This window comes from Puma concolor, chromosome B1, assembly GCF_028749965.1.
Source record: "Puma concolor isolate L17-30 chromosome B1, mPumCon1.1.hap2, whole genome shotgun sequence".
Classification (NCBI taxonomy): Eukaryota; Metazoa; Chordata; class Mammalia; order Carnivora; family Felidae; genus Puma; species Puma concolor.
The window spans coordinates 49,306,523-49,330,862 of NC_141670.1; the positions used below are offsets into that span (position 1 = coordinate 49,306,523).

Consider the following 24,340-nt stretch of genomic DNA (forward strand, 5'->3'; position numbering starts at 1 on the left):
GATAGTTTTATTCTCATTGCTGCATCATATCCCATTGTGTGAATATACTCCAATCTGTTTATCCATTCTGCTTTTTTTTTCACCCTGAGATGGAAAGGCACTGGGAGATTTTGAGTGGTGAAGTGACAGTATATATATGTATTTACAGCAAGGAAAAGGTTTATTCGAGAGGCAGTCAAATGAGAAGATGGGAGGACAAACCTCAGATCCACCTCCTGAATGATACTTTTAAAACCTGACTCGGTGGGAGATGGCGGTAGCTTGGACTAAAGGAATGTTGGTGGAAGCGGTAAAAAGTGGTCCGAGTCTGGAATAGTTTGCCCATAGATTCAACAGGTTTTCCTGATGGATCGAGTGTGAATAGGAGAGAGGAATGAAGGATAAAAGGTTTCTGGCCAGAACAAACCAGAAGTATCAGTTGCTGTTCATCACTGTGGGGCTGGGAAATCAGGTGCCCAGTTTGGGATATTTTAATTTGAAATGCTTAATGATCTCCAAATGGAATGTAGAATAGGCAGCTGGATATGCAAACCCAGAGTTGAATAAAGATGTCCAAGCTGAATATGAATACACACACACACACAGCATGTAGATGGCACTTTTAATGCCATTGGACTCAGTATGATTGTGGAGAAAGGAAGTATAAATGGAGCATCCAGACCCCCAGGTACTCTGATGTTAAAGGTCAGGTTGATGTGGAAGACCCAGCAATGAGGGATGGAGAATGAATCTTCATCAATAAGAGAAAAATCAGGGGAGTCGGGAGACCTGAAAGCCAAGAAGTTATCAAGTTTCAGATGAAGAGAGTGGTCATCTGTATCAATGCAACTGCTAGGTCAGGTAGAAGGCTGGCGAGTGCCCATTAGATACAGCAACACAACGTGGAGGTCATTGGTAACATTGCCTAGAGGAGCCTCTGGAATGTGGAGGTGAAAGCCTGATCAGAACATGTTCAGGAAAGAATGAGAAAAAGGGGTTGAAGACTACGTGAAGTTTTCAGGCAAAGTGGGGCCGAAAAATGGGACAGTAGTGGGAGGGGAAAGAGGTTTCCTTTATGAAAACAACATGCTTGTATGCTGATGACAATGATCCACTAGCAAGGAAGGTTGCTGATAGAGGAGTAAGGAAGGGAGACCCGATGGAGCCATGTTCTTGAAGCCCAAAGGAATGGAATCTGGATGGAGGGGTTGAACTTGATAAGAGCAATAGACCATTATCTATGGCAACGGAAGGGAAGATGGAGTTCTTGGCCACAGATGCCAGTAGGTGGATATTTGTGATGGTGGGAACTTGTGAAAATTCTAATTATTCTCCCTTCCTCCAACCCTCTTCACTGTTTCCAGGATGACCTCCCTAAAATGCAAATCTACTTACGTAACTCTCCCACTTAACTATATATATATTTTTACTTGTATAATAGTCTAAGCCTGGAAGAGTTTTATTATTTTTATGGAAAGGTGAATTCTTCCATTATTTTTTTAATTCCCTTAATGGCTTTGGTCTATTTGCATTTTATATTTTATCTTGCATCCATTTTGGCATTTGTGTCTTTTTTTTAAGTTTATTTATTTATTTTGAGAGAAATAATATTTTGAGAGAAAGAGAGTGCATGAGCAGGGGAGGGGAAAAGAGACGGAGAGACAGAATCCCAAGCAAGCTGTGAGCTGTTAGTGCAGACCCCGACATGGGGCTCAGTCTCATGAACTGTGAGATCATGACCTGAGCCGAAATCAAGAGTCAGACGTTCAACTGACTGTGCCACCCAGGAGCAACCCCCTTATTTTTTATCATTTGACCCCCCCCCCATTCATTGCTCCCACTCCTACCCCCACCTGACTCTAGCAGCCATATTCTCTGTATCTATGAGTTTGGCTTTTTTTTGGTGTTTTGTTTTGGTTTCAGTTTTTAATTTAGTTTCCACATGTAAGAGAAATCATATGGTATTTTTCTTTCTCTGTATGCTTATTTCACTTATCATAATGCCCTCGAACTTCATATTGTCACAAATGGCAAAATTTTTGTTCTTCTTTATAGCTGAATAACATTCAATTGTATTTATATATCACATTTTCTTTATCCATTCATTCATCCATTGATGGGCACCTGGTTCGTTTTCATACCTTGGCTATTATAACTAATGCTGCAGTGAACATGGGGGTACAGGTATCTTTTCGAGTTAGTGTTTTTGTTTTCTTTGGATAAATACCCAGAAGTAGAATGTTGGGTCATACGGTAGTTGTATTTTTAATTTTTTGGAGAACCTCCATATCGTTTTCACAGTGACCGTACCAATTTACATTCCACCAACAGCGCGGAGGGGTTCCCTTTTCTCTACATCCTCACAAACATTTGTTATTTCTTGTCTTTTTGGTAAAAGCCATTCTGATAGGTGAGAGGTGATATCTCACTGTGGTTTTGATTTGCATATCCCTGATGGTTGGTCATGTTGAGCATCTTTTCATGTGTCTCTTGGCCATCTGTATGTCTTCTTTGGAAAAATGTCTTTTCAGATCTTCCATATGTTTTTTAATCAGATTGTTTGCTTTTTTTTGCTGTTGGGTTGTGTGAGTTCTTTATGTATTTTGGATATTAGCTCCTTATCAGATATGTGATATCTGATATGTTTTTTCCATTCCATAGGTTTCCCTTTTCATTTTGTCATTTTGTTGATGTCTTCCTTTGCTGTGTAGAAGCTTTTTAGTTTGAAGCAGTCCCACTTGTTTATTTTTGCTTTTGTTGCTTTTACTTTTGTTGTCAGATTCCTAAAATCATCACCAAAACCTATGTCAAGGAATTTACCACCTATGTTTTCTTCTAGGGGTTTTTTGGTTTCAGTCTTTTATCCATTTTGAGTTAATTTTTGTGTATGATGTAGGATGGGGTCAAATTTCATTGTTTTGCATGTTGCTGTCCAATTTTCCCAACACCATTTATTGAAGAGATTGTCCTTTTCCCATTGTATATTCTCGGCTCTTTTGTTGTAAATTATTTGATCACGTATGCATGGGTTCATTTATGGCCTATCATTCTGCTATTGGGTATTTAGGTAGTTTTCAATGTGAGCTATTACAAATAGGGCTGCTATCATAGTGCGTAAATGTATCGTAATCCATTTTGCTCTTAATAAGTATATTAGTTATCTAGGCCCACTGTAACAAAATATCACAGACTTAGTGGTTTAAACAATAGAAATTTGGGGCGCCTGGGTGGCGCAGTCGGTTAAGCGTCCGACTTCAGCCAGGTCACGATCTCGCGGTCCGGGAGTTCGAGCCCCGCGTCAGGCTCTGGGCTGATGGCTCAGAGCCTGGGGCCTGTTTCCGATTCTGTGTCTCCCTCCCCCGTTCATGCTCTGTCTCTCTCTGTCACAAAAATAAATAAATGTTGAAAAAAAAAAAGAAAAAAAACAATAGAAATTTATTTTCTCAAAGCTCTGGAGCCTTGAAGCCCAAGATCAAGGTGTGACAGGGTTGGTTTTTTCTGAGGTCTCTCTTCTTGACTTGTAGTGGCCATCTTCCTGTGTCTTCAGTCCTTCCTGTGTGTGTGTGTGTGTGTGTGTGTGTGTGTGTGTGTGTGTGTGTCCTAATCTCCTGTTCTTACCAGGATACCAGTCAGATTAGATTAGGGCCCACTCCTGACCTCATTTTATCTTAATCACCTCTTTAAAGACCCTACCTCCAAGAGTAGTCACATTCTGAAGTATGAGGGGTTAAGATTTCAACATAAATTTGGGGGAAACACCATTCAGCCCATCACAGGGGCATTTGTGTAGTTTGCAGTGTGGGACTGTTAGGAACAGTGCTGCTACAGTGCCCTAGAATAGTGCATGTATGTACATGTCTTTTGGTGAACATGTCTTTTGGGAATGGTGACATTCCCGTTGGGTGTGTGTCTAGGAGTGGAATTGCTGGATCACAGCAAGGGGTTGTACAAAGGGTTGTACGAATTGATAGTCCCTTATGAATTCATTTTTACAGTGGGTGCCACTCATGGAAGAAAACTGCAGGAAGTGTTCTCAGGACTCTGGAATCCGCCTCCCTGAGAATTTCTCTGTAAGTCAAATCTTTGGCAAGGCGGCTGCAACAAAGATCAACCACCCCATGCTTCAGGCGGCTCTTGCTCTCAGAAAGCAGGGTAAGGATCCAATACTGGCCGTTCTCGGAACCATCCACACCAGAACCCTTGGAAAGGTTAGGTCAGAAGACATCTAGATGTGCTCTGAGATCACAAGTCTTCTGGACCTTGATGGAAAGCCATTCTTAAAACATAGCCCCAAAGTAAGTTTTATCAAATGGCAAAAAATAACACCATCAGAATAGCTGGGAAAATGTAAGAATTTTATTTAATAAAGCAATTTGTGCCAGAGATTGCCTTGTGAGCAAAATTCTCTCCCTCTAGTGACACTAGTAATGACCAGAATGACCCAACTTCTTGCCACAGTGATTGAAAATCAAGGCCTTTTAAGCAACTGGGATTGTCTTGACCTTTGGATGTCAAAGGGGCTGAGCTATGAGCTAGCTGACACGAATTCAGATGGTGTCAAATGGTCTAAGACGTGAGATCATGTTTATCCGATAGACATTTATTCAGTGTCAGGACCCAGCTCTTGGTCACAGGCATATTCAAGATCATTCTACCCGCTCATCAGTAGACTTACCTGGTCGCGGCTAAGCCATCCCATGTCCGTATCTCTCACTCATGTTACATGCACAGGGTCTCACCACTGACTCATCAGTATCTTGTTCCCAGAAGCTCCTGGTTCTTGCCCTTCCATGGGATAATGCTGTCTCTGTTTACATTCCTCTAGTTTTGAAATGGGAATACAGTCTCTGACAGTTAAGGCAAGTGTTTCGAACTATAGTCGAGCTGAGTCTTAAGTACTATAGACTGGAAGAAGCACTGGCAGGGCAGTCCAAAGGCACAGTTCTGAGCCAGCTGGGTTCTGCCTTCACTGTGTGGCTCAGGGCAGCTCATAATTTTTCTGAGCTTCTGTTTGCTGTAAAAGTGGATGGTAAGATCTGTCCCGCCTACCCCAAAGGTGGTGAGGATCATATGAGCTGATGAAGGTCACAACCTCTTGCTCTACAGTTGCAAGGAATTGAGGGATGTAGTGTTTCTATCCAAGCTTCTGGAAGCCCTTAATGTACACAGTTAACTCACTCTCAGGTCTCTGTGTCAGGAGGTGCTAATGGGTGAAGATGCTTCTTTTCCAACCTGTCAGTTTAGACGCTGGGCATCAAGAGGTTGATGTAAATAAACAGAACCCTGCTTGGCCCCTTCTCCGTGGGGTACCCTGAGCTTCTCAGAGCAAAGTCCTGTATCTGGTCCAGTCACTGGTGTCTTCTCTCTCAGGATATACAACCTGCCTCCTCACCAACAACTGGCTGGATGACAGTGCTCAGAGGGGCATCCTGGCCCAGCTGGTGTGTCAGCTGAGGCCACACTTTGACTTCCTGATAGAGTCATGCAGGATCAGAATGGCCAAGCCTGATCCTCGGATCTACAAGTTTGTACTGGACACCTTGAACGCCAGCCCCAATGAGGTATGTAGACACTTCCTTTTAGTGAAAAAGAATGTTCTAGAGATACTGCAATTAAGAAAAACTGTGGAGGAGTGAGCAGGTGGGGGACATCTGGAGCCTGGTAGGACCTCTAGGTCCAGTGGCAGGGTCCTGTTCTCCCAGGCCAGGACTTATAAAGGACTTTACCCATCCCTTCAGTCTAGAACAGTCTACAAGATGTGGGGATCTGGCCCCTCTCTGTGGCTTTTATTGGTCAAAACAGGTATTGTCAAAACTGCTGACCAGCTGCCTCAGTTTACCTATAAAGGAACATAGACCCTGGGAGACTTTCCCAAGACCACAAGGCTGGTAAGAGTCACCCCACCAAAGGGTGAGCAGAAGTGGGCTCCAATATTACAGCTGTCTCTCTAGGCACCCCTAAAATTCTGTCTTTATATTGTCTCTAATTATCTATTTCTAAAACTCTGTTTTCCTTGTATTCTCCACCTCTACTTTTCAAAAAAGGCAATCAGAACAAGATTAAATTCCTTTCGCTGATGTTTCTGATCTTTCTCATTGGCCCCACCTTGTCCACGAGCTCATCAGATGAAACCCTGAACTCTGTCATGGGGAATCCTTATCAAGCTCAATCCCAGAAGTCTTCCTCTCTCCTCTCAAACTTTGCTCTTGTTCCCCTTAGTCCCTGGATTAAGCCTTGTAACAGTGCTCTGAATTTTAGTGTGCGTATAAATAAACGTCTTCTCATTTCTGACTTTTGGGTCGTGTGAGCTGCTTAGAATTCTAGACCTGCCGTAATCCAAGATGATGAATGCGCTTACGCTTTCTTCTACAACTTTAAGGATTTTCTTTTAGCTTTAAAATGTCAATCTTTGCTCCATTCAGAATTTATTTTGGGATGAGGTGTGAAGGAAACATCCATTTTTCCCCCCAAACAGTTAAAATAATTATATAATCTTTCAAATACTATTTTTCCTCATCGGGCAGACAACACGAATTGTTTATATTTGGGTTTATTCCTCAGCTCTCTTCTATTTCACTAACATGTCTATCTTCTAACACCCCCTCACCACCACCACCCCCTTTTTTTTTTTACCTTCTGTGGCTTGATAATTTGTTTTAGTATCTGCCCTTATTACAGTTCTTTTCTGCACTTTTTTTGTCTGTTCATCTGTTCATACATGTTGATTTCCTAGATTAATTTATTTTGATGTCACCCTGATAAGTTTATATCCTTCCTTAATTTTCTTACAGTTTCAGAATTCAGGCTGAAACCCATAAGTGCACATGGGAATAAGTGTATCTATCTGTATGTTTATGCGTATGCTCATGTAATTAAATGTTTTTAACTTTTTTTAAAAAATGTTTTTCTGTTTTTGAGATAGAGTGCAAGCGGTAGACGGGCAGAGAGAGAGGAAGCTTCAGAGTCCGAAGCAGGCTTCTGGCTCTGAGCTATTAGCACAGAGCCCGATGCGGGGCTCAAACTCATGGACTGGGAGATCATGACCTGAGTCGAAGTCGGACACTTAACCGACTGAGCCACCCAGGCACCCCTAAATATTTTTAACTTTAAGAGTAAATAATTATATGGAGAAAAAGTAATTCTTCATCTTGTCATAAAATAACCAGTGTTTGCATTTAATGTGTTTCTTTCCAGTGTTGTCCCTCACGCGTGAGTTTTGCTTTGGCCGGTGGTAATTCTAGTATCTGTGCTATTTGGATGTAGGTTGTATTCTTGGATGACATCGGGGCGAATCTGAAGCCAGCTCGTGACTTGGGGATGGTCACCATTCTCGTCCGTGACACAGACACAGCCCTGAGGGAACTGGAGAAAGTAACTGGGGTGCAGGTAACTTTACGGTTGCGCCAGGTTGGGTTTTGGCCAGTCACCGGTGCTTAGGTGTGCAAGAAACAGCAAGGGAGGGGAGAACCGGTTCTGGGAGTTCTTGAACCTCCTGGGTGGGAGGCCAGTACCTATTGTGCAATCAGCATGATGTCCTTGAAGAGCTTTGTATTTCTTTCTCTGCAGTCACGAACAGAGAAACTGCTCTGAGCACGAGAATCCATACTAGTCAGAGTCAGAAGAACCAAGACCCAAGACAAGATTGAGGCTTTCAAACCCACCAGCCTTGACTTTTTAGAGTAAATATTGAGAATTTAGCTGCCAGGCCTGACCCCATGGGAGTGCGGGGCACAGTCCTCACCTGGTCTGCCTGATCATACTGCTGGCACTCAGGCAGAGCGGTTTAGTTAACCATCCCTCACAGAGGAGGATGGGATGCCCTTAATGATGTCCGATGGTGGCCTAGGGGTTAGCCTTCTGTGCCAGAGCTGAGGAACCTTTTGTTGTTAGAGAAGTCTACCTGAGATGGCTGAGCCCGCTGAGCCCAGGCGGAACAGTTAATACAAGCCTTTTGCAGGGATGCATTGCTTTGCTTGTGTCAGCATAATGCAAGAGGAGGGAGGGACATACGCCTGGCTAAGCCAGCTGGACGTCACAGCCATCCCAACCATTTTCTCAAAGGGAACTGCGTTCGTTTCCCGAGGTGCCATAAAGTACACAGACTGGGTGGCCAAGGCAGTCTGGCTAGGAGGCCAGAAGTCCAAGATTAAGGTGTTGGTGGGACGGTTTCTTCTGAGGCCTCTCTCCTTGGCTTGTAGATGGATGGCCACAATCTCTCTGTCTTCACATGGTCTTGCCCTGTGTGTGTGTCCAAATGTCCTCCTCTTACAAGGGCACCAGCCAGATTATAGTTTAACTCTAGTAGGCTCACTCCAATGACCTCGTTTAACGTAAGTGACCTCTTTAAAGACCTTATCTCCAAACACAGTCCCATTCTGAGGCTCTGGGGATTAAGATGTCAACAGATGAATTTGGAGGGGACACAAATTTAGCCCCCATGACAGGGACAATTGATTTGTCATCTTTAACAAATAAATACAAAATGTGTATCTAATGACTTCACAACCTCAAAGCGTTTTGCCCAGACTTGATTTATCCTTTCACAAGCCTGGAGGTCTTGTGCAGCAGAGAAGAAAACGTGGAATCCCAGCAGCCACCTGCTTGCCCCACTTACTAGTATCCCCTGGTCATATATGAGCCACAGATACCTGTCCTGTAAAATCAGAAAAGTAAACCTTGCCTCACCTGTCTCCTTCCCCAGAGTATGGGCAAGATAAAAGGAAAAATGAAATGAAAATGAAAATTACACCTTTTTAAGTGGAGGAGACTTACCCCTTATCTCTCAGGAAGGCTATGGGACTCAGTTCTGAACAGGCTTTGTAAATTGTATAAACGGCGGGAGAACTATAAGAACAGGAAACCCCCACCCCCTCAGCCCTGGAAGCAGTGGGACATCTGCTAGGGTGTGACCTAGGAAGCCAGGGATACCTTAGAAAAAGGGTCCCAAGGCACACTGGCCTATGGTCAGTGTCTTGGCTTCCTCAGGCCCGACAAGGCTCATTGTCATCAGAGGCCACCAAGCTGCCCATCCCTCCCGCCACACCCTGAATCCCGTCCAGATGCCACAGAGGTTGGGGGCTTGCCTTCTGTTTCCCACCCTCGGAGGATGCCCAGACAGACTCTTCCATGTTTAAAAGGGAGGTAGATTTCATAGTTTACTTCCTGCGCTTTAGAGGTCAGAGAACTGGATAGCTGATGGGAGCCACTTCTTCCTCAGTTACAGCTTGGGACTAAAGATGAGAGATCTAGCAGTAGAAGTCACTAATATGTCACTTGTCATGAATAAATTCACTTAGGTGTGCTCAGCATCCTGTCCTTTATCATTTGTCTCAAGATACCTGACACAAATGAGTCAGAGGAGCCCCTTATGCACCCTTTGTTCAGGAATTTTCTTCTTTACCCAGATGTCATACAAAGATGGGTTATCTGACCTCCTGGGACTCCAGAGGACAGACCTGGGGACTGCAGGCTGAACTCTGCCCCCTTCCACCTCAAATTCATTCATGTGAAAGCCCCAGGACCTCAGAAGTGACTATATTTGGAGATAGGGCTTTTAAAACGGTGATTAAGGTAAAATGAGGTCATTGGGGTAGGCCTTAAACCAGTATGACTGTGTCCTTATGAGAAGAGGCAGTTAGGACACACACACACACACAGAAGGAAGACCATGTGAGGACCCAGGATGAAGGCGGCCTTCTCAAGCCAAAGAGGGAGGCCTCAGGAAGAACCAACCCAGCTTCCAGAACAGAGAGACATAACTGTCTGTTGTTTCTGTCACCTTGTCTGTGGCACATTGTTATGGCAGCTCGAGCAGATGAATACAGAGGCCGAGAGAGTTTGATTTTGGCCATCTTGAGAGAGAATCCCTTCAGCAGAGCCATCCAGTGATGGGACGGTGAACTTTGCATTCCTAATGCTGTCCAAGAGGTGCCTGGGTGACCACTTGAGGAACTGCCACAGAGAAGAATTCTATTAATTGAAGTACAAAATCTCAGTGTTTTAGAGCGGTTGGTTTTTGTTGTTTTTTTTCCTTATGTGAAGTTCAGTTGGTGGCAGCCAGGGGCTTTGCTTCATGCAGCCATTCAAAGACCCGGGTTGACGGAGGACCCACCGTCTTCCACCTGTGGTTTCCCAGGTCACACCAGGCTCTCAGCTGGGAGAGACAAGGTAGAGAATTTAGAGAATCGAGGGGGATTTTAATGGGTCAGGCTGACAGGCCATAGCCTTCTGTCAGAGGACTCAGTCATGGGCTACTCTGACCTGAGAGAGAGGGGAGAAGAGAAATGTAGCTGTGTGCCTGCAGGAGAGGGACATGGGCTGGGAAATCCCCGGAGGACTCAGGAGGCCACGGCACAGGCCAGCACTCTGGAGTTCTGGAAGCTCTCTCAGAACTTCTCACAGAAGGAGGCTGCCGCCTCTCTTACTGTACCTCTTTTCCATCCAGCTTCTCCAAGTTGCCACCGCTCTGCCAATCGCGTGCAATCCGAGGGACGTGAGCCATGGCTATGTGCCAATAAAGGTATGTGAGCGCTCTCTCCTAGGCCACCGCGCCCTCCCTAAATAGGTCACCTACACGGACCTGCAGAGACATTTGTTAAATACTGAGGGTAGCCGAACATCCGCTGCTTGTAGGGAAATAGTACTTCCCACGAGCATCAGTCCACAGAAGTCAGAAGGCACCACGCCTTAGGATATGCAAAGCAGTGTGACAGATGTAGTCAGACTCCTTTGGAACAACAGGTTATATGGGGCCCTGAGTGGCCCGGAGGTGCTAAAGGGCATGTGTGTCTGGCCTGTGTTCTGGGGAGAACTTGTTTCTATTCCAACACATATTCATCACCCACTGCCTTGGTGTCGGCAAGGGCCAGGTATGAGAACAAGACAGACTCGTTCTCAAGGAACCCAGACTGAGGACAAAGGACAGAAGTGGTCATTAAAACATCTGGCGGTCAGGGCTATGGCAAAGCCAAGGCCATGTGCCGAGGGGCCTCGACTCCTGAGCCAGCCAGGATACAGAGCAGGGTGTTAGAATGTCCTAACCCCATTCAGTGGATTCACTTTTGGATCTCTCTTAATTTGTCATTGGTCGCATTTAAATGAAGAGGGACCCAAAGCTGCAGGTCAGCTTGTATGCTAAACAAGATGGGACAGTTGCTTTGGAGACAGGCAGAGCCAGTTTGAATCCTGGCATGGGCACCAAGTTTGCAAGTTTAGGTACATTTCTTTTTTTCTTTTTTTAATAATTCTTTTTAAGTTTATTTATTTATTTTGAGAGAGAGAGAGTACAAGCTGGGGAGGGGCAGAGAGAGAGAGAGAGAGAGAGAGAGAGAGAGAGAGAGAGAATCCCAAGCAGGCTCTGCAGAATCAGCACAGAGCCTGACATGGGGCTCAAACTCACAAAACCACGAGATCATGACCTGAGCCTAAATCAAGAGTCAGACGCTTAGCCGACTGAGTCACCTAGGTGCCCCCAGGTACATTTCTTTATCACTCTGAATCTCAGTGTACGCAGCTTTATAATGAGGTGATACTAATACCTGCCTTCAGCGTTCTTGTGTGGATTACAGTTGACCCTTGAACAACATGGGTTTGAATAGCATGGGTCCACTCATATGAGGATTTTGTAAGAACAGTGCTCTAGATGCATTTTCTCTCCCTTATGGTTTTCTCAGATACGTTTTCTTTCCTCTAGCTCACTTTATTGTAAGATTCCAGCATATGAGACGTAGAACACAAAATACGTGTTAATCAACTATTATCGGTAAGGCTTCCTGTCAACAGCAAGCTAGTAATAGTTCAGTTTTGGGGGAGTCAAAAGTTACATGCAGATGTTCGACTCCGGGTGGGGGTTGGTACCCCTTGTCCCCACCTTGCTCAAGGGTCAACGGTAATTAAAATACCGCATGCAGACCGCGGGGCGTAGTACCCCCTGCTGCCCTGGAGGACAGCCCCTCCAATATTTACTGGGTATTTGTTATTTGCCAGGCACGGAGAGAAATACCAAGATGAACGGAGGGTCTTCTGTGACCTCAGGGATCTTCCAGTCTACTGAGATAAACATTCACAGGTCCTTGTATAATAGTGGTGCCTGGAGCGCTTGGGATGGGCCCTGTGAGGGCAGAGGCTGCCTCGGTGAATTCTTAGCAGCAGTGGTGAGGTAGGCACGGAAAGATAAATGGAAGCCGGATAGAAAGAAAGGGCTGAAGCTATTGGTCAGCGTCAGCGCCGCCCCTCCTGTAACCTTGGGGGCTCCTGAAGGGGTGAACGTTTCATGAGGTCCCCTCACACCTCGTCTCCGGTATTGAGGAGCTAGGGACTCTTTCCCTGGGGCTTGGGGTCTGGGCTGTATCCTTGTGGCTTCAACGCCAAGGACAGGATTGTTCTTCTCTGAGGCTTGAAGGTCCAGTCCCTTTCGATACGTTTCTCATTTGACCTTGAAGGAGTGTGATCAGAGCTGCTTTATCACCCCCTCTGTCTTCGCTCCAAATTAAAGGCCTGGGGCGGCCACTTCTGGGACAAAGCTATTCCTTGTATTTTCCCTGAATGCTGGTGCAGTCCAACCTGGGTTCGATCTTTCTCATTTTCTGGCTTTCTGGTAATTTTATTAACATATCACATAAAGGATGGGAAAGTACGTGCGTTTGCTGGGCTACTCAGTCAAATACGAAGCAGTGAGAGGGGGCCTTTGAGTTAGGCTTCACTTACAACAGAGGCAGATTAAGATCATTTTAGGGGCACCTGGGTGGCTCAGTCGGTTAAGCGGCCGACTTCAGCTCAGGTCATGATCTCGCGGTCTGTGAGTTCAAGCCCCGCGTTGGGCTCTGTGCTGACAGCTCAGAGCCTGGAGCCTGTTTCAGATTCTGTGTCTCCCTCTCTCTCTGACCCTCCCCCGTTCATGCTCTGTCTCTCTCTGTCTCAAAAATAAATAAATGTTTAAAAAAAATCATTTTACTGGGGAAATAAGTCAGAGAAAGATACCCCATGTTTTCACTCATATGTGGATCTTGAGAAACTTAACAGAAGACCATGGCGGGAGGGGAAGGGAGGAAAAATAAAGGGAGGAAAAATAAAATATAAATAATATAAAAAAAAAGATCATTTCACTGGACATCAGTACTAGAACATTTTTCAATATAAGGAGTATAGAATTTCAAGTTAAATCCTTCCCTTTGCCAAGTACCAACCGGAATACTATGGAACATATTCTGATAAGACTAGACCATGAAGGAGTATGTGAAATGCCAGCCAAATGCTTTCTCGAGCAAAATAACTCCTTGGGAATCATGAGTGAAACTTCCGGTTTCGAACACGGAGTTTGGAGTAATCGGAGATGCAGCTAAATAGAATTGCTCCAAGTGAATTTCTAGATGCAAAGCTTATTTTTCTCATTTCTTTCCATTAGAAAGTTGGAGACACATACTTTGGGGGAAAATAGAGCACTTTGACTCCATATTGCTTTAGTTCGTGTGCTTAGACCACACGATAATGATTGAAGTAGGTTCAGTAGGTTCAAGGTTTCAGTGGCCCAACACCAAGTTTGTTTTCTTGCTTGCAGAGCAGTCCAGTGTGGGGTAGGAGTGGGTGTTCTCCATGCAGTTGTTCAAGCAGCCAGGCTCCTTCTTTCTGCTGGCTCTCACTTTCTTGAGGCCCTAACTATCCAGGAGCAGATAGGAAAAGGAGGAGGACCAAGTGTGGGAGGGTTATACGGGCCCAGGATGTAGCACATACTTCTCCGACTCATATACCTTTGGCCAGAACTCGGCCACATGGCCACATCCATTGCGAGGAAGTGGGGGAGGTCTGGAAGATGCTGTCAGGTGCCAGGGAGAAGAGAACACAGATACAGAGCTCTAGCAGCCTCTGACACACAGAGCCCAGAAAGGACAAGAAGTTAGCAAAGCTTGAAAAAGACTTTACATCCAAGAGATAAATAATTTTTAGAGGCATCTAGGTGGCTCTGTTGGCTAAATGCCCAACTCTTTTTTTTTTTTTTTAACACTTTTTCATTTTTGAGAGAGAGAGAGAAGGACAGAGCATGAGCAGGGGAGGGGCAGAGAGCTGGAGACACTGCATCCGAAGCAGGCTCCAGGTTCTGAGCTATCAGCACAAAACCAGACACAGGGCATGAACCCACAAACCGTGAGGTTATGACTTAAGCCAAAGTTGGATGCTTAACCAACTGAGACACCCAGGTGCCCCAAATGCCCAACTCTTGGTTTGGGCTCAGGTCATGATCTCATGGTTTATGGGTTCAAGCCCCGTGTCAGGCTCTGCAGTGACAGCACGAGCCTGCTTGGGATTCTCTATCTCCTTCTCTCTTCCCCTCCCTGCAAAATGAATAAATAAAAAAAAAAAAAAAAAAGATAAACAATTTTTAACAAATCAATCCTGGTATTCTGTATGTTAACATGAATATTACACTGTGCACAAAATCAGCCCAGTTTAAAATACCCAAGACCTGTCAAACAGTACCAGAAACTCTGACGGTATGAGGGCCTTTCAGGGAGGAAGGCCGAGTTGTTTTGTTCTTCTTTCCAACATTATAACCTTCTTTTCAGGCTTCCTATGTGCCTAGGAAAGCTGCCTGTTTTTAATGCACTTTGGCCAGTTGTCTTCTTGAACATCTTCTAGCACTGGGGTCTTAAGCTGAGCAAACTGGGCCATGTGAGGTCTGGCAATACACTGGGATGGCCTGGGGCAGCCTGCAGAAGGCGTACCTGGTTCTGCCCAGCCTGGTGCTGTGGTCACTACCCGCTCACCTCTCTTTTCTACAGCCTGGGGTGTGTATGCATTTTGTGGAGCTGGGCTCCGGTCCTGCCGTGTGCCTGTGCCATGGATTTCCTGAGAGCTGGTTCTCTTGGAGGTACCAGGTAAAGGAAACTGGGGGAAGGTACGCCCCAGCCAGGGGGAGGGGAAAGGAGGGGAAAGTCTAGGTGGTATGGCCTAGAGTAGAATGCCCTTAAGAAGCTGAAAACTCAACAGTGGAGCATCGTCTTGAACGTGTGACCATGTGATACCTCAGAAGTGTTGGGGCCAGAGTCAGGGCCAGACCTCAGAGCTATGCTAGCCCCATATGCCACTTTTGCAGATTAGAAAAAGGCAGATTCTTCCAGACACTTTATGCCACCTGCTGGGAAGCCTTTGTAATGAATATAGAAATCTGCAAGATCTGTGCTGTGCTAAGAAAAATGCTTAGATGTAGCATTAGATGCAGTATACGAGCCCTACCACTGTGCATGGCCGCCCTATCCAGGTGGGCTTGTTCCAGCCTCGTGGTGGTGATTCCAGATAGTGCCACATAGCGCTTTGAGTTGAACCATTTACAAGAACGGGGATAGAAGGAAGAAAGAAGGAGTGTCGGCAAAAGACTGATGAGGCCGCACTTGAGTGTACCTGAACTGTTTGTTTTCTAGATCCCTGCTCTGGCTCAGGCGGGTTTCCGGGTGCTAGCTCTGGATATGAAAGGCTATGGAGAGTCGTCTGCTCCTCCTGGTAGGTTAGCTGTCTCACAGCTGTCCTGTGTTGGGTATGCCTTCTGCTGAGCTCTCCAACTGCACTGACTTTCCCTGGGCCCACGTTGGAGCAAGCAGCCCTTCAAGGGGGTCTGACTTTGCCCTTCCTCTCTCCTTCAGTGATCTGTGTCTGTGCACTTTGGGCTCAGATATCCCTGCTCTGCATTACCTGAAAGAACACAAGAAACCCATGGCCTATGCCCTGAGGAAGTCTCCCACTGGTCTGGGAGGATATAGGGCATAGGATGTACCATCCAGCTATAGAACTTTTTCCATCTTGCAGAACTCTGTACTCCTTAAGCACTAATTCCCCATTCCCCTTTCCCTAGCCCCTGGCAACTACCTTTCTCTCTATCTATGAATTTGACTACTCCAGTCATCTCTAAGTGGATCATACAATATTTATCCTTTTGTGACTGGCTGATATCACTTAGCATGATGTCTTCAAGATTCATCCACATTGTGGCATATATCACAATTTCCTTCCTTTTGGAGGCTGAATAATACTTCATTGTAACTATAGATCACATTCTGTTTATCCATCTATTCATCAGTGGCCATTTGTGTTGCCTCCACCTTCTGGCTAATGTAGAATAATGCTGCTACAAATATGGGTATGCAAGTATCTGCTTGAGTTCCTCCTTTCAGTTTTTCGGGGTGTATACCCAGAAGTGGAACTGCTGGATCATACAGTAATTGGTAGGCCAGATTCTTAACCCAGGGTCTCTGGATCCCAGATGGAGCCTATCTAAGGATGGGCATCAGGGGCCTATGAACCTGAGTCTATGTGTGGATTTATGAACACTTGCCTGGGGTGAGGGAGTCTACTGCTTTATCAGTTTCAGAGGGGTTCTCAGCCCCAAACTGTTAAGCTCCCCAGGTGGGGACAGGAACGTGTTACAGCCAGGCCTGCGGCAGAATCCCTGTCCCTCCTGGTGCCAGCCGTGCTGTTAGCCATGGCAGCTCAGTGAACCAAACAAGCTGCTCACCACCCCTTCCCTGAACTGCCTCCCCCGTGTTCACATCAAGCCTATTGTGTCGAGTTTGAATCTAGCTGACATGAACTGGCCCTCAGGTGACCACCAGTCGAGTGCCTCCATGATTGTTCCCTAATTGTCATGGTATCGACTCACTGCCTCTTGAGTGGTGCAGAGGCACTTTTGACAAAAAGAAAGCTTCTAGTCCAAACATCCAGGAAAGACATTTAAGGGTTTCCCCCCCACCACCACCAATTTAATTATTAAGATATTTATTTTTATTCATCTCTATTATGATCTTCCCTGAATCCCCTAGGCGTAACTTAGTAATTAATTTATCATTCAGGCTAGAACACTATTAAAAGAAACACAAACTGAACTGTTCTGGATGAATTGGGACTTATACATACCCTAATTATAACTTTTTTTAAGAAAATAATAATTTACACGTTAACCGTTGCTAAAGATTATACACAATGTGAATTCTAAAGCCAAGCATGATGATCTGGAATGCGTACAAATACATTGCAGATCATTTGTATGTAAACTTCATATCATTTGGCAATAGATTTTAAATAACACATTATTTTCCTTTAAAACCGTGACTCCGTTATCCTGCTATTTTCTCTCTTCCCTTGTTGCTAGTGAAAAGTCCCATGCCATTCTGATCTGTGAGGCTTTCTATGTGACCGTTTTCTTTTTCCTCACCCTTGATACCTTTAGGATCTTTTTATTTATCTTGCTGTGTTCTAAAATTTTATGATGTTATATACCATGATCTGGGTCTCTTTTCATCCACTTTTCTGGGTACATATATCTTTTAGTTCTTGGAAGGTTTCTTGAATTATTTATTCAATAGTTTTTTTCTTCTGTTTTCTCTTCTTTCTTTCTTTTTCTTTTTTGCTTTCTGGAATTGCTATTATTATTAAAATGCTCGTACTACCCAAAGTGATCTATAGATTCAGTGGAATCCTTATTTAAAATTCCAATGGCATTTTTTACAGAAATAGAAAAAACAATTCTACAATTCATATGATCCACCAAAAAAACCCTAATAGTCAAATCAGTCTTTAGAAAGAACGAAGCTGAAGGACTCATACTTCCTGGTTTCGAAATATATTACAGAGCTACAGTAATCAAAACAAGGTGGTATTGGTATAAAGACGGACATATGGCCAATGGAACTGAGTAGAGAGCCTGGAAATAAATCCATGCATGAACTGTCAGCTGATCTTTGACTAGGGTGACTAGAACATACCCTAGGGGAGAGGGCAGTCTCTTCAACCAGTGATGCTGGGAAAATTGTATATCTACATGCAAGAGAATGAAACTGGACCCTTACCTTACACCATACACAAAAATCAACTCAAAATGGATTAAAGACCTAAATGTAAGACCCGCAACTAAAACTCTTAGAGGAAAGCATAAATGAAAAGCTTTGTGCCATTGACCTTGACAGTGATTTCATGGACGTGACCCCAAAAGCACAGGAAACAAAACCAAAAATAAACAAGTAGACTACAGCAATCTAAAGATTTAATAAGGTATATATTTTTTTGGCAAAGGGGCCCTCTTAGTTTGTTGGTAATTTTCAAGTATGTTAATTAATTGTCTTTATTTTTAATGGCAGAAATAGAAGAATATTCCTTGGAAGTGTTATGCAAGGTAAGGAAGATCTTTGGGTAACATTTGTAACATCTTTTCTGTCCTGGTGTTTTCACTGATACCAGATAGAAGTATGGGTATTCATTAAACCCTAGGAAAGCGTTTTACAGCATTTGGGTATACAATCTTACTGACAGTTAAGATGGTATTTCAAAATGATAGCCGACATTTACTGTACATCTTCCAACATTTGGTGGAAGAAGAAACTGAGTCACCAGGAGGTGAAGTAATTGCCTGAGGTCAGCAGCTAGTAGAGCCAGGTCTGACCTCTGCCACAGCTCCCATGGCCTTCCTCGTAGCCGCTCCCCAACTCACCTGGCCATCCTGAGGATTTTATTTTTTATTTTTATTTTTTTTTATTTAAAAGAAAATGTTTTTTAATGTTTATTTGTGAGAGAGAGAGAGAGACAGAGCACCAGTGGGGGAGGGACAGAGAAAGACACACACACAGAATCCCAAGCAGGCTCCAGGCTCTGAGCTGTCAGCACAGAGCCCGACGTTGGGCTGAAACTCACGAACCGCGAGATCATGACCTAAGCCGAAGTGGGATGCTTAACCGACTGAGCCACCCAGGCACCCTCCATCCTGAAGATTTTAAAAATTATTTTGGTAAAGATGTTGTTGGCCAGACCTAGGGAGTTAGCGTGTGGATTGGTGACTGTAATGGCGCTCCTATTCTAGGTGAAGTGTAAGCGCCATCAGGGAGGGGACCCTCATTTCAGGGCTTGCAAGAGGAAGCCAAGGCTGAGGTGAGGAGACTATGCCCCAAGGCTCCATCAGCCCTTGGGAAAAGCAAGGCGGGGAGCCTTAGCTGGGGGAGCCAAGGGGAAGAAATAGCCTCTTGGTTGGCCGGAAAGCTGGCAATGCCGCTGATGATGCTAAAATTACAAGAAGGCTCCATCTAGGAGTCCTAGCTCTGTTTGGATCTCCTCCCAGCCAGGCCCACACATAGGCTTTGGTGCCTTAGAAGAGGAGCATTGATAAAACCTTACTTTCCAGTTGGGGTTGTCCTTCCTTCCTCAGTTTCTGAGTCTTTACCTCTTTCACTCTGCCACTTCTGATCTTGCTCATATCTCCCCCGAAATCCTGCCAAGATCTCCCCAGTGACCCTGTGGGGAGGGGGGTGGGTTCTCCCCATCCCCCTGATGTCCCCTAACTGGACCCCTACTTCTTTGTGTCAAAATTGGTTCTTAAGACAGATACATCGGGTTGTTTGACATAATTGCCTTCCAGAAGAAGGCAATTCTTTTACTAAAACAAACCAGATAAAATGTGAGGCTCCTGTCCTCCAACTCCACCCTTTAAAAGTCATTCGTATGTCCACTACTAGGTATTCACACAAAAGAATTTAAAAAAATATGTCCACCAAAAACCTGGACGTGAATGTTCACAGCAGCATTATTCACAAAAGCCAAAAAGTGGAAACGACCCCAATGTTCAATAACTGATGAATGGATAAAAAATATGTGACATATCCATACAATGGAATAGTATTCAGCCATAAACAGGCATGAGATCATGATGCATGCTTCAACATGAATGACCCTTAAAAACATTATGCTAAGATAAGCCAGTCACAAATGGCCACGTATTGTATAATTCCATTTGGGAGAAATTTCCAGAAGAGGTCAGAAATGAAATTAATGGTTGCCAAGGGCTGGAGGAAATGGGGAACTGTTTATGGGTACAAGGTTTCTTTTTGGCATGATGAAATGTTCTGTAACTAGATAGCAGTGGTGATCTCACAACTCTGTAACTACACTAAACTCCGTTGAATTGTTTATTTTAAACAGGTGAATTTTATGGTATATGAGTCATAGTTCAATAAAGCTGTCATTTGAAAAATTATCAGCACAATATTTATAATGTAAAATTTTTTTTAAAACCCTCTATGTAATCTTTTTAAAAAAATTATCTGCATAAACTTTAAATATAAGAAACTGAATAAAGAGCCATATACTGCTTATCTTCAAGTGCCCACAAAAATCCTTCTCTCAACTACACCCCCCCCAAATATATTGAAAACTTTTTTTTTTCCTTAATCACAAATCCTTAAATGTATGTGCCAGTTCATTATACAACTGCTATTTGTTTTAGAATAAGTATCTTTAGGGGGCGCCTGGGTGGCTCAGTCTGTTAAGTGTCCGACTTCGGCTCAGGTCATGATCTCATGGTTCATGGGTTTGAGCCCTGCATCAGACTCTGTGCAGACAGCTCAGAGCCTGGAGACTGCTCAGTTTCTGTGTCTCCCTCTCTCTCTACCCTACCCCTCTCCTTCCCTCCCCCCTTCCTTCCTTCCCTCCCTCCCTCTCTCTCTCTCTCAAAAAATAAATAAACATTAAAAATTTTTTTTTCGAATAAGTACCTTTAGGGAACCATGAACGTATTCTCTGTGTGTCTGTAGTCTTAGGATTCCAAATTAGGGGTGTTGGAATGCAACATAGCAATAACATTGAGAGGCTTATCCACACCCAGTTGCCCCTTTCATTGTGTTTGACCTTGAGTAAGTCATTTAACCTTTCCAGGTTGTGCTATCAAGTATAAGATGCAGTCAGAGGGATGTACTTCATGTTCTCAAGACCCCTCCTGATCTGAGTGTGATTCTTAGTTTTGTGGTGTTAAAATAGCAAAAATTCAACCAAGTAAATTATAAAGATCTATTTGGTTTTATGAATCGATTCATAAATCAGACAGCATTCCATCTAGCAAGTAGAGGGGAACTCACTCCAAAGGGCTACAGAAAAGATTGTTAAAGGTAGAGAGGGAGTGGAAAGAAGGAAATTATTAGCAGAGAATCCATTGTTTTAGGCAAGGTGGCCCTTCTAAGGGGAATGGAAAGGGTACTGACCAGGAAATTCCCATGTTGATTGGTTATAGGTTACACTTAGGGGTGCCTGGGCGGCTTAGTCTGTTAAGCACCGACTTCGGCTCAGGTCATGATCTTGTGGTCCCTGGGTTTGAGCCCCGTGTGGGGCTCTGTGCTGACGGCTCGGAGCCTGGAGCCTGCCCTGGATTCTGTGTCTCCCTCTCTCTCTGGTTCTTCACCACTCACATGCTCTCTCTGTCTCTCAAAAATACACATTAAAAAAATTTTTTTTAAAAAGGTTACATTTATAGGAGGTTGAAACTGCAGTCAGACAGACTGTGTATTGAGTGTTGGTTTTCTGACTTGGGGCCTTTACCTAAGTGATCCCATTTTAGGTCTGATTTTCTTCTTAAGAGTAGGATGTGGAAATAACACTGAACTAATCTTCAGTCTCTCTGTGGTTAATTGCAAAGTAAGAAGAAGCTCTCTGGTGTCTCTTATAAGAACACTGATCCTATCTGATCAGGACCCTACCCTCGTGACCTCACTGAACCTTAATTACGTCTGTAAAGACACTATCTTCAAATATAATCACATTGGGGATTAGGGCTTTAACATGTGAATTTTGAGGGACACAAACATTCAGTCCATAATGAAACTTTCTGACAACATAGTATGGTGCCTTCCAATAATCGTTCCCCTGTCTTTGGGGGGAAAGATGAAAATAAAAACCATTAAACTAATGACCTAATTATATCAGTACTGATTATCTACGTTAAAAGAAAACAACAACAAATTGTGCACATTTTAACCAATGGAACCTGTCATCTGCACTTGCTTTCCATGTTCTTCAGGGGAGCAAGGAGGGGTTTGCCCTCTGTTCCCTACCTAGTGAGGTTGTCACTGTGACCCCGGGATTTCTGGGCAGGCTTGGGAGCTGGGGTAGCAAAAGGAGCCAGAAAACCTTTAACATTCTTTCTCTTTGAAGAATGTTACTGTCACTGGCTGTAGGCAGAACTCTGTGTGTGTCCCCCAACCCCGCCAAAAAGGATGTTCCCATTTGGTGGATGTCCCCATCGGAACTGAGGCCACAGTGGAGAATAACTGAACACTTTTTAATGCTCTTAGGGCTCTGTGGGAAGCCCTTTGTCTTCTATCATGCTATCCTTCTATCCTGAAGTTTCCATCTCCTTGCTTAGTGTAGAAGAACAAAAGATAGGCCTTGCCCAGAGAAGGAAAAAAAGCTCGCCTTTCATTTTGGAAGCACCTAAAACAGGAGGCGAGGGAAGTACAATCACATTTATTTTCTAAGTCTTCAAACTTTTATGGTGCAAATCTCCGCAGCCTCCAGTGAGGGCAGTGATCTAGGGAATCAAAAACAAATTAGGGACTTCTCAATTGGTAGGGGGGAGGAATCAAGGGACTGGAAAATATTTAAAATAACGCTGTTGGTCCACAGGGCAAACCAGGATAGCTTTGAAGGCTTTGATGTTGAATTTTTTTTTATGTTTATTTACTTAGAGAGAGAGAGAGAGTGGAAGCACAAGCGGGAGAGGGAAAGAGAGAGAGAGAAGGAGGGAGGGAGAGAATTGCAAGCAGGCTCTGTGCTGTCATAGCAGAGCCTGACACAGGGCTTAAACCCATGACCTGTGAGATCAGGATCTGAGCTAAAATCAAGAGTCAGACACTTAACTGACTGAGCCACCCAGGCGCCCCTTGATGTTAAATTTTTGAAATCAGATAGACTTGGAATCAGTCCCAGTTCTGCCTGACTAGCCGTGTTGGCCTTGGCTGCATTTGACCATTTGGCCGCCGTGAGCCTCAGCTACCTCATCTGTAGAGTGGACATACAGATGCGTGAGGGGAAAGGACGTGAATCGAGTGGCCAAGCTAGGGCTCCAGAGATAGAGCTCCATAGACTCTTTAATTATAGCAAGCAGAGCACAGGCTCAGGTAAATAGGGGGTAGCGTTGACAAGTTAGATGGGACCATGTAGGAGGAGTGAGGTGGGGAAGCCGGAAGGTGGTGTGGCTTTCTGCAGGGGCTGAATGGCACGTCAGGTCTCTTGATTCATTCTGTCGACACCTCTGCTCTGTCCTACCCTCCCTCCATCCCCAGCAGGATTCCCCTGCTTGCTCATTTTGTACCTGGCCCAATATGGCATCCCCAAATCCTGATTCTGGATGACCCTCATCTCCAGCACCTCCACACATCTTAGACCCCTTTTCCAGACCCCGAGCTTGCTGGCGGCTGTGGCCAGGAGCTCCCATGTGTGCTGCGGGACAAGGGGCAGGAGCTCACTGTCCTGGAGCAAGGCAAGCAGCCAGCCCTCCGCACAGCAGTTTTCTTCCCCTTTCTTTCTCCCGGGAAGAAGGCATGATTTCTGTCTTACGATGGATGTTGCCCAGTTAGGGATGTGTACCATCATACCCTGAATAATTCACTGTGCTCATCTGAGGTCAGCCTGGTTACTGAGAGGATGCTGGAAGGGGAAGGGAGATAACTCACAAGCGAGGGAAATGACTGAACATTGTATTCGTGTGCTCAGGTTGCCATAACCAAGTACCACAGACTGGGAGGCTTAAACAACAGAAATTTGTTCTCTCGCCATCTGGAGGCTGGAGCCCATCCAGCTCGAGATCAAGGTGTCGGCAGGGTTTCATCTGAACCTTGTTGGTGGCCGTTTCTCCCTGTGTCTTCACTTGGGCTTTCCTCTGTGCGTGTCTGTGTCAAGACCTTTTGTTCTTTTTTTTTTTTTAATTTTTAAAAATGTTTTTATTTATTTTTGAGACAGAGAGAGACAAGAGCATGAACGAGGGAGGGTCAGAGAGAGAGGGAGACACAGAATCTGAAGCAGGCTCCAGGCTCTGATCTGTCAGCACAGAGCCCAACGCGGGGCTCGAACTCGCAGACTGTGAGATCATGACCTGAGCTGAAGCCAGACAATTAACCGACTGAGCCACCCAGGCGTCCCAAGACCTTTTGCTCTTATAAAGACTCTGGCCAACTTGGATCATGGCTTACTCTGATGACCTCATTTTAACTTATCTCTTTAATGCCCCTGTCTCCAAATACAGTCACATTCCAAGGTCCTGGGGTAGAGGTGATGTTAGGGCTTCAACATGTGAATTTGGGGAAGACACAATATAGCCCATAAAAAGGCAGATACAGTAATTCTAATATTGAAGCAGCTGAGGTGGGTGTATACAATTTCTGATTTTTTGTCTTTTCTTTCTTAGGAGATGGTAACCTTCCTGGATAAGTTGGTAAGTCATTATTTTAAACTGATCTCTGGAGAATTCTGTTTATGTGGGCAATTAAAGATGTACCTTTGTTTTGTTTGTGTTTTGAGAGAGAGAGAGTGAGGAAGGGGCAGAGGGAAAGTGGGGAGGCAGAGAGAG

General features: G+C 44.6%; 1 protein-coding gene across 2 annotated transcripts in view; it reads left to right on the forward strand.

Moving 5' to 3' along the window:
- Positions 1-24,340, forward strand: part of EPHX2 (epoxide hydrolase 2) — a 78,138-nt gene that overhangs the window by 18,343 nt on the left and 35,455 nt on the right. For both annotated transcript variants that reach the window (XR_015250095.1, XM_025921686.2), the window contains exons 3-10: positions 3,975-4,131; positions 5,350-5,540; positions 7,243-7,365; positions 10,424-10,498; positions 14,754-14,849; positions 15,393-15,471; positions 18,099-18,133; positions 24,179-24,205. Coding sequence is in view for 1 of the 2 variants with exons in the window: in XM_025921686.2 (XP_025777471.1) it covers positions 3,975-4,131; positions 5,350-5,540; positions 7,243-7,365; positions 10,424-10,498; positions 14,754-14,849; positions 15,393-15,471; positions 18,099-18,133; positions 24,179-24,205 (783 nt within the window). In the remaining variant the exon portion in view is untranslated. The remainder of the gene's footprint in view (positions 1-3,974; positions 4,132-5,349; positions 5,541-7,242; positions 7,366-10,423; positions 10,499-14,753; positions 14,850-15,392; positions 15,472-18,098; positions 18,134-24,178; positions 24,206-24,340) is intronic.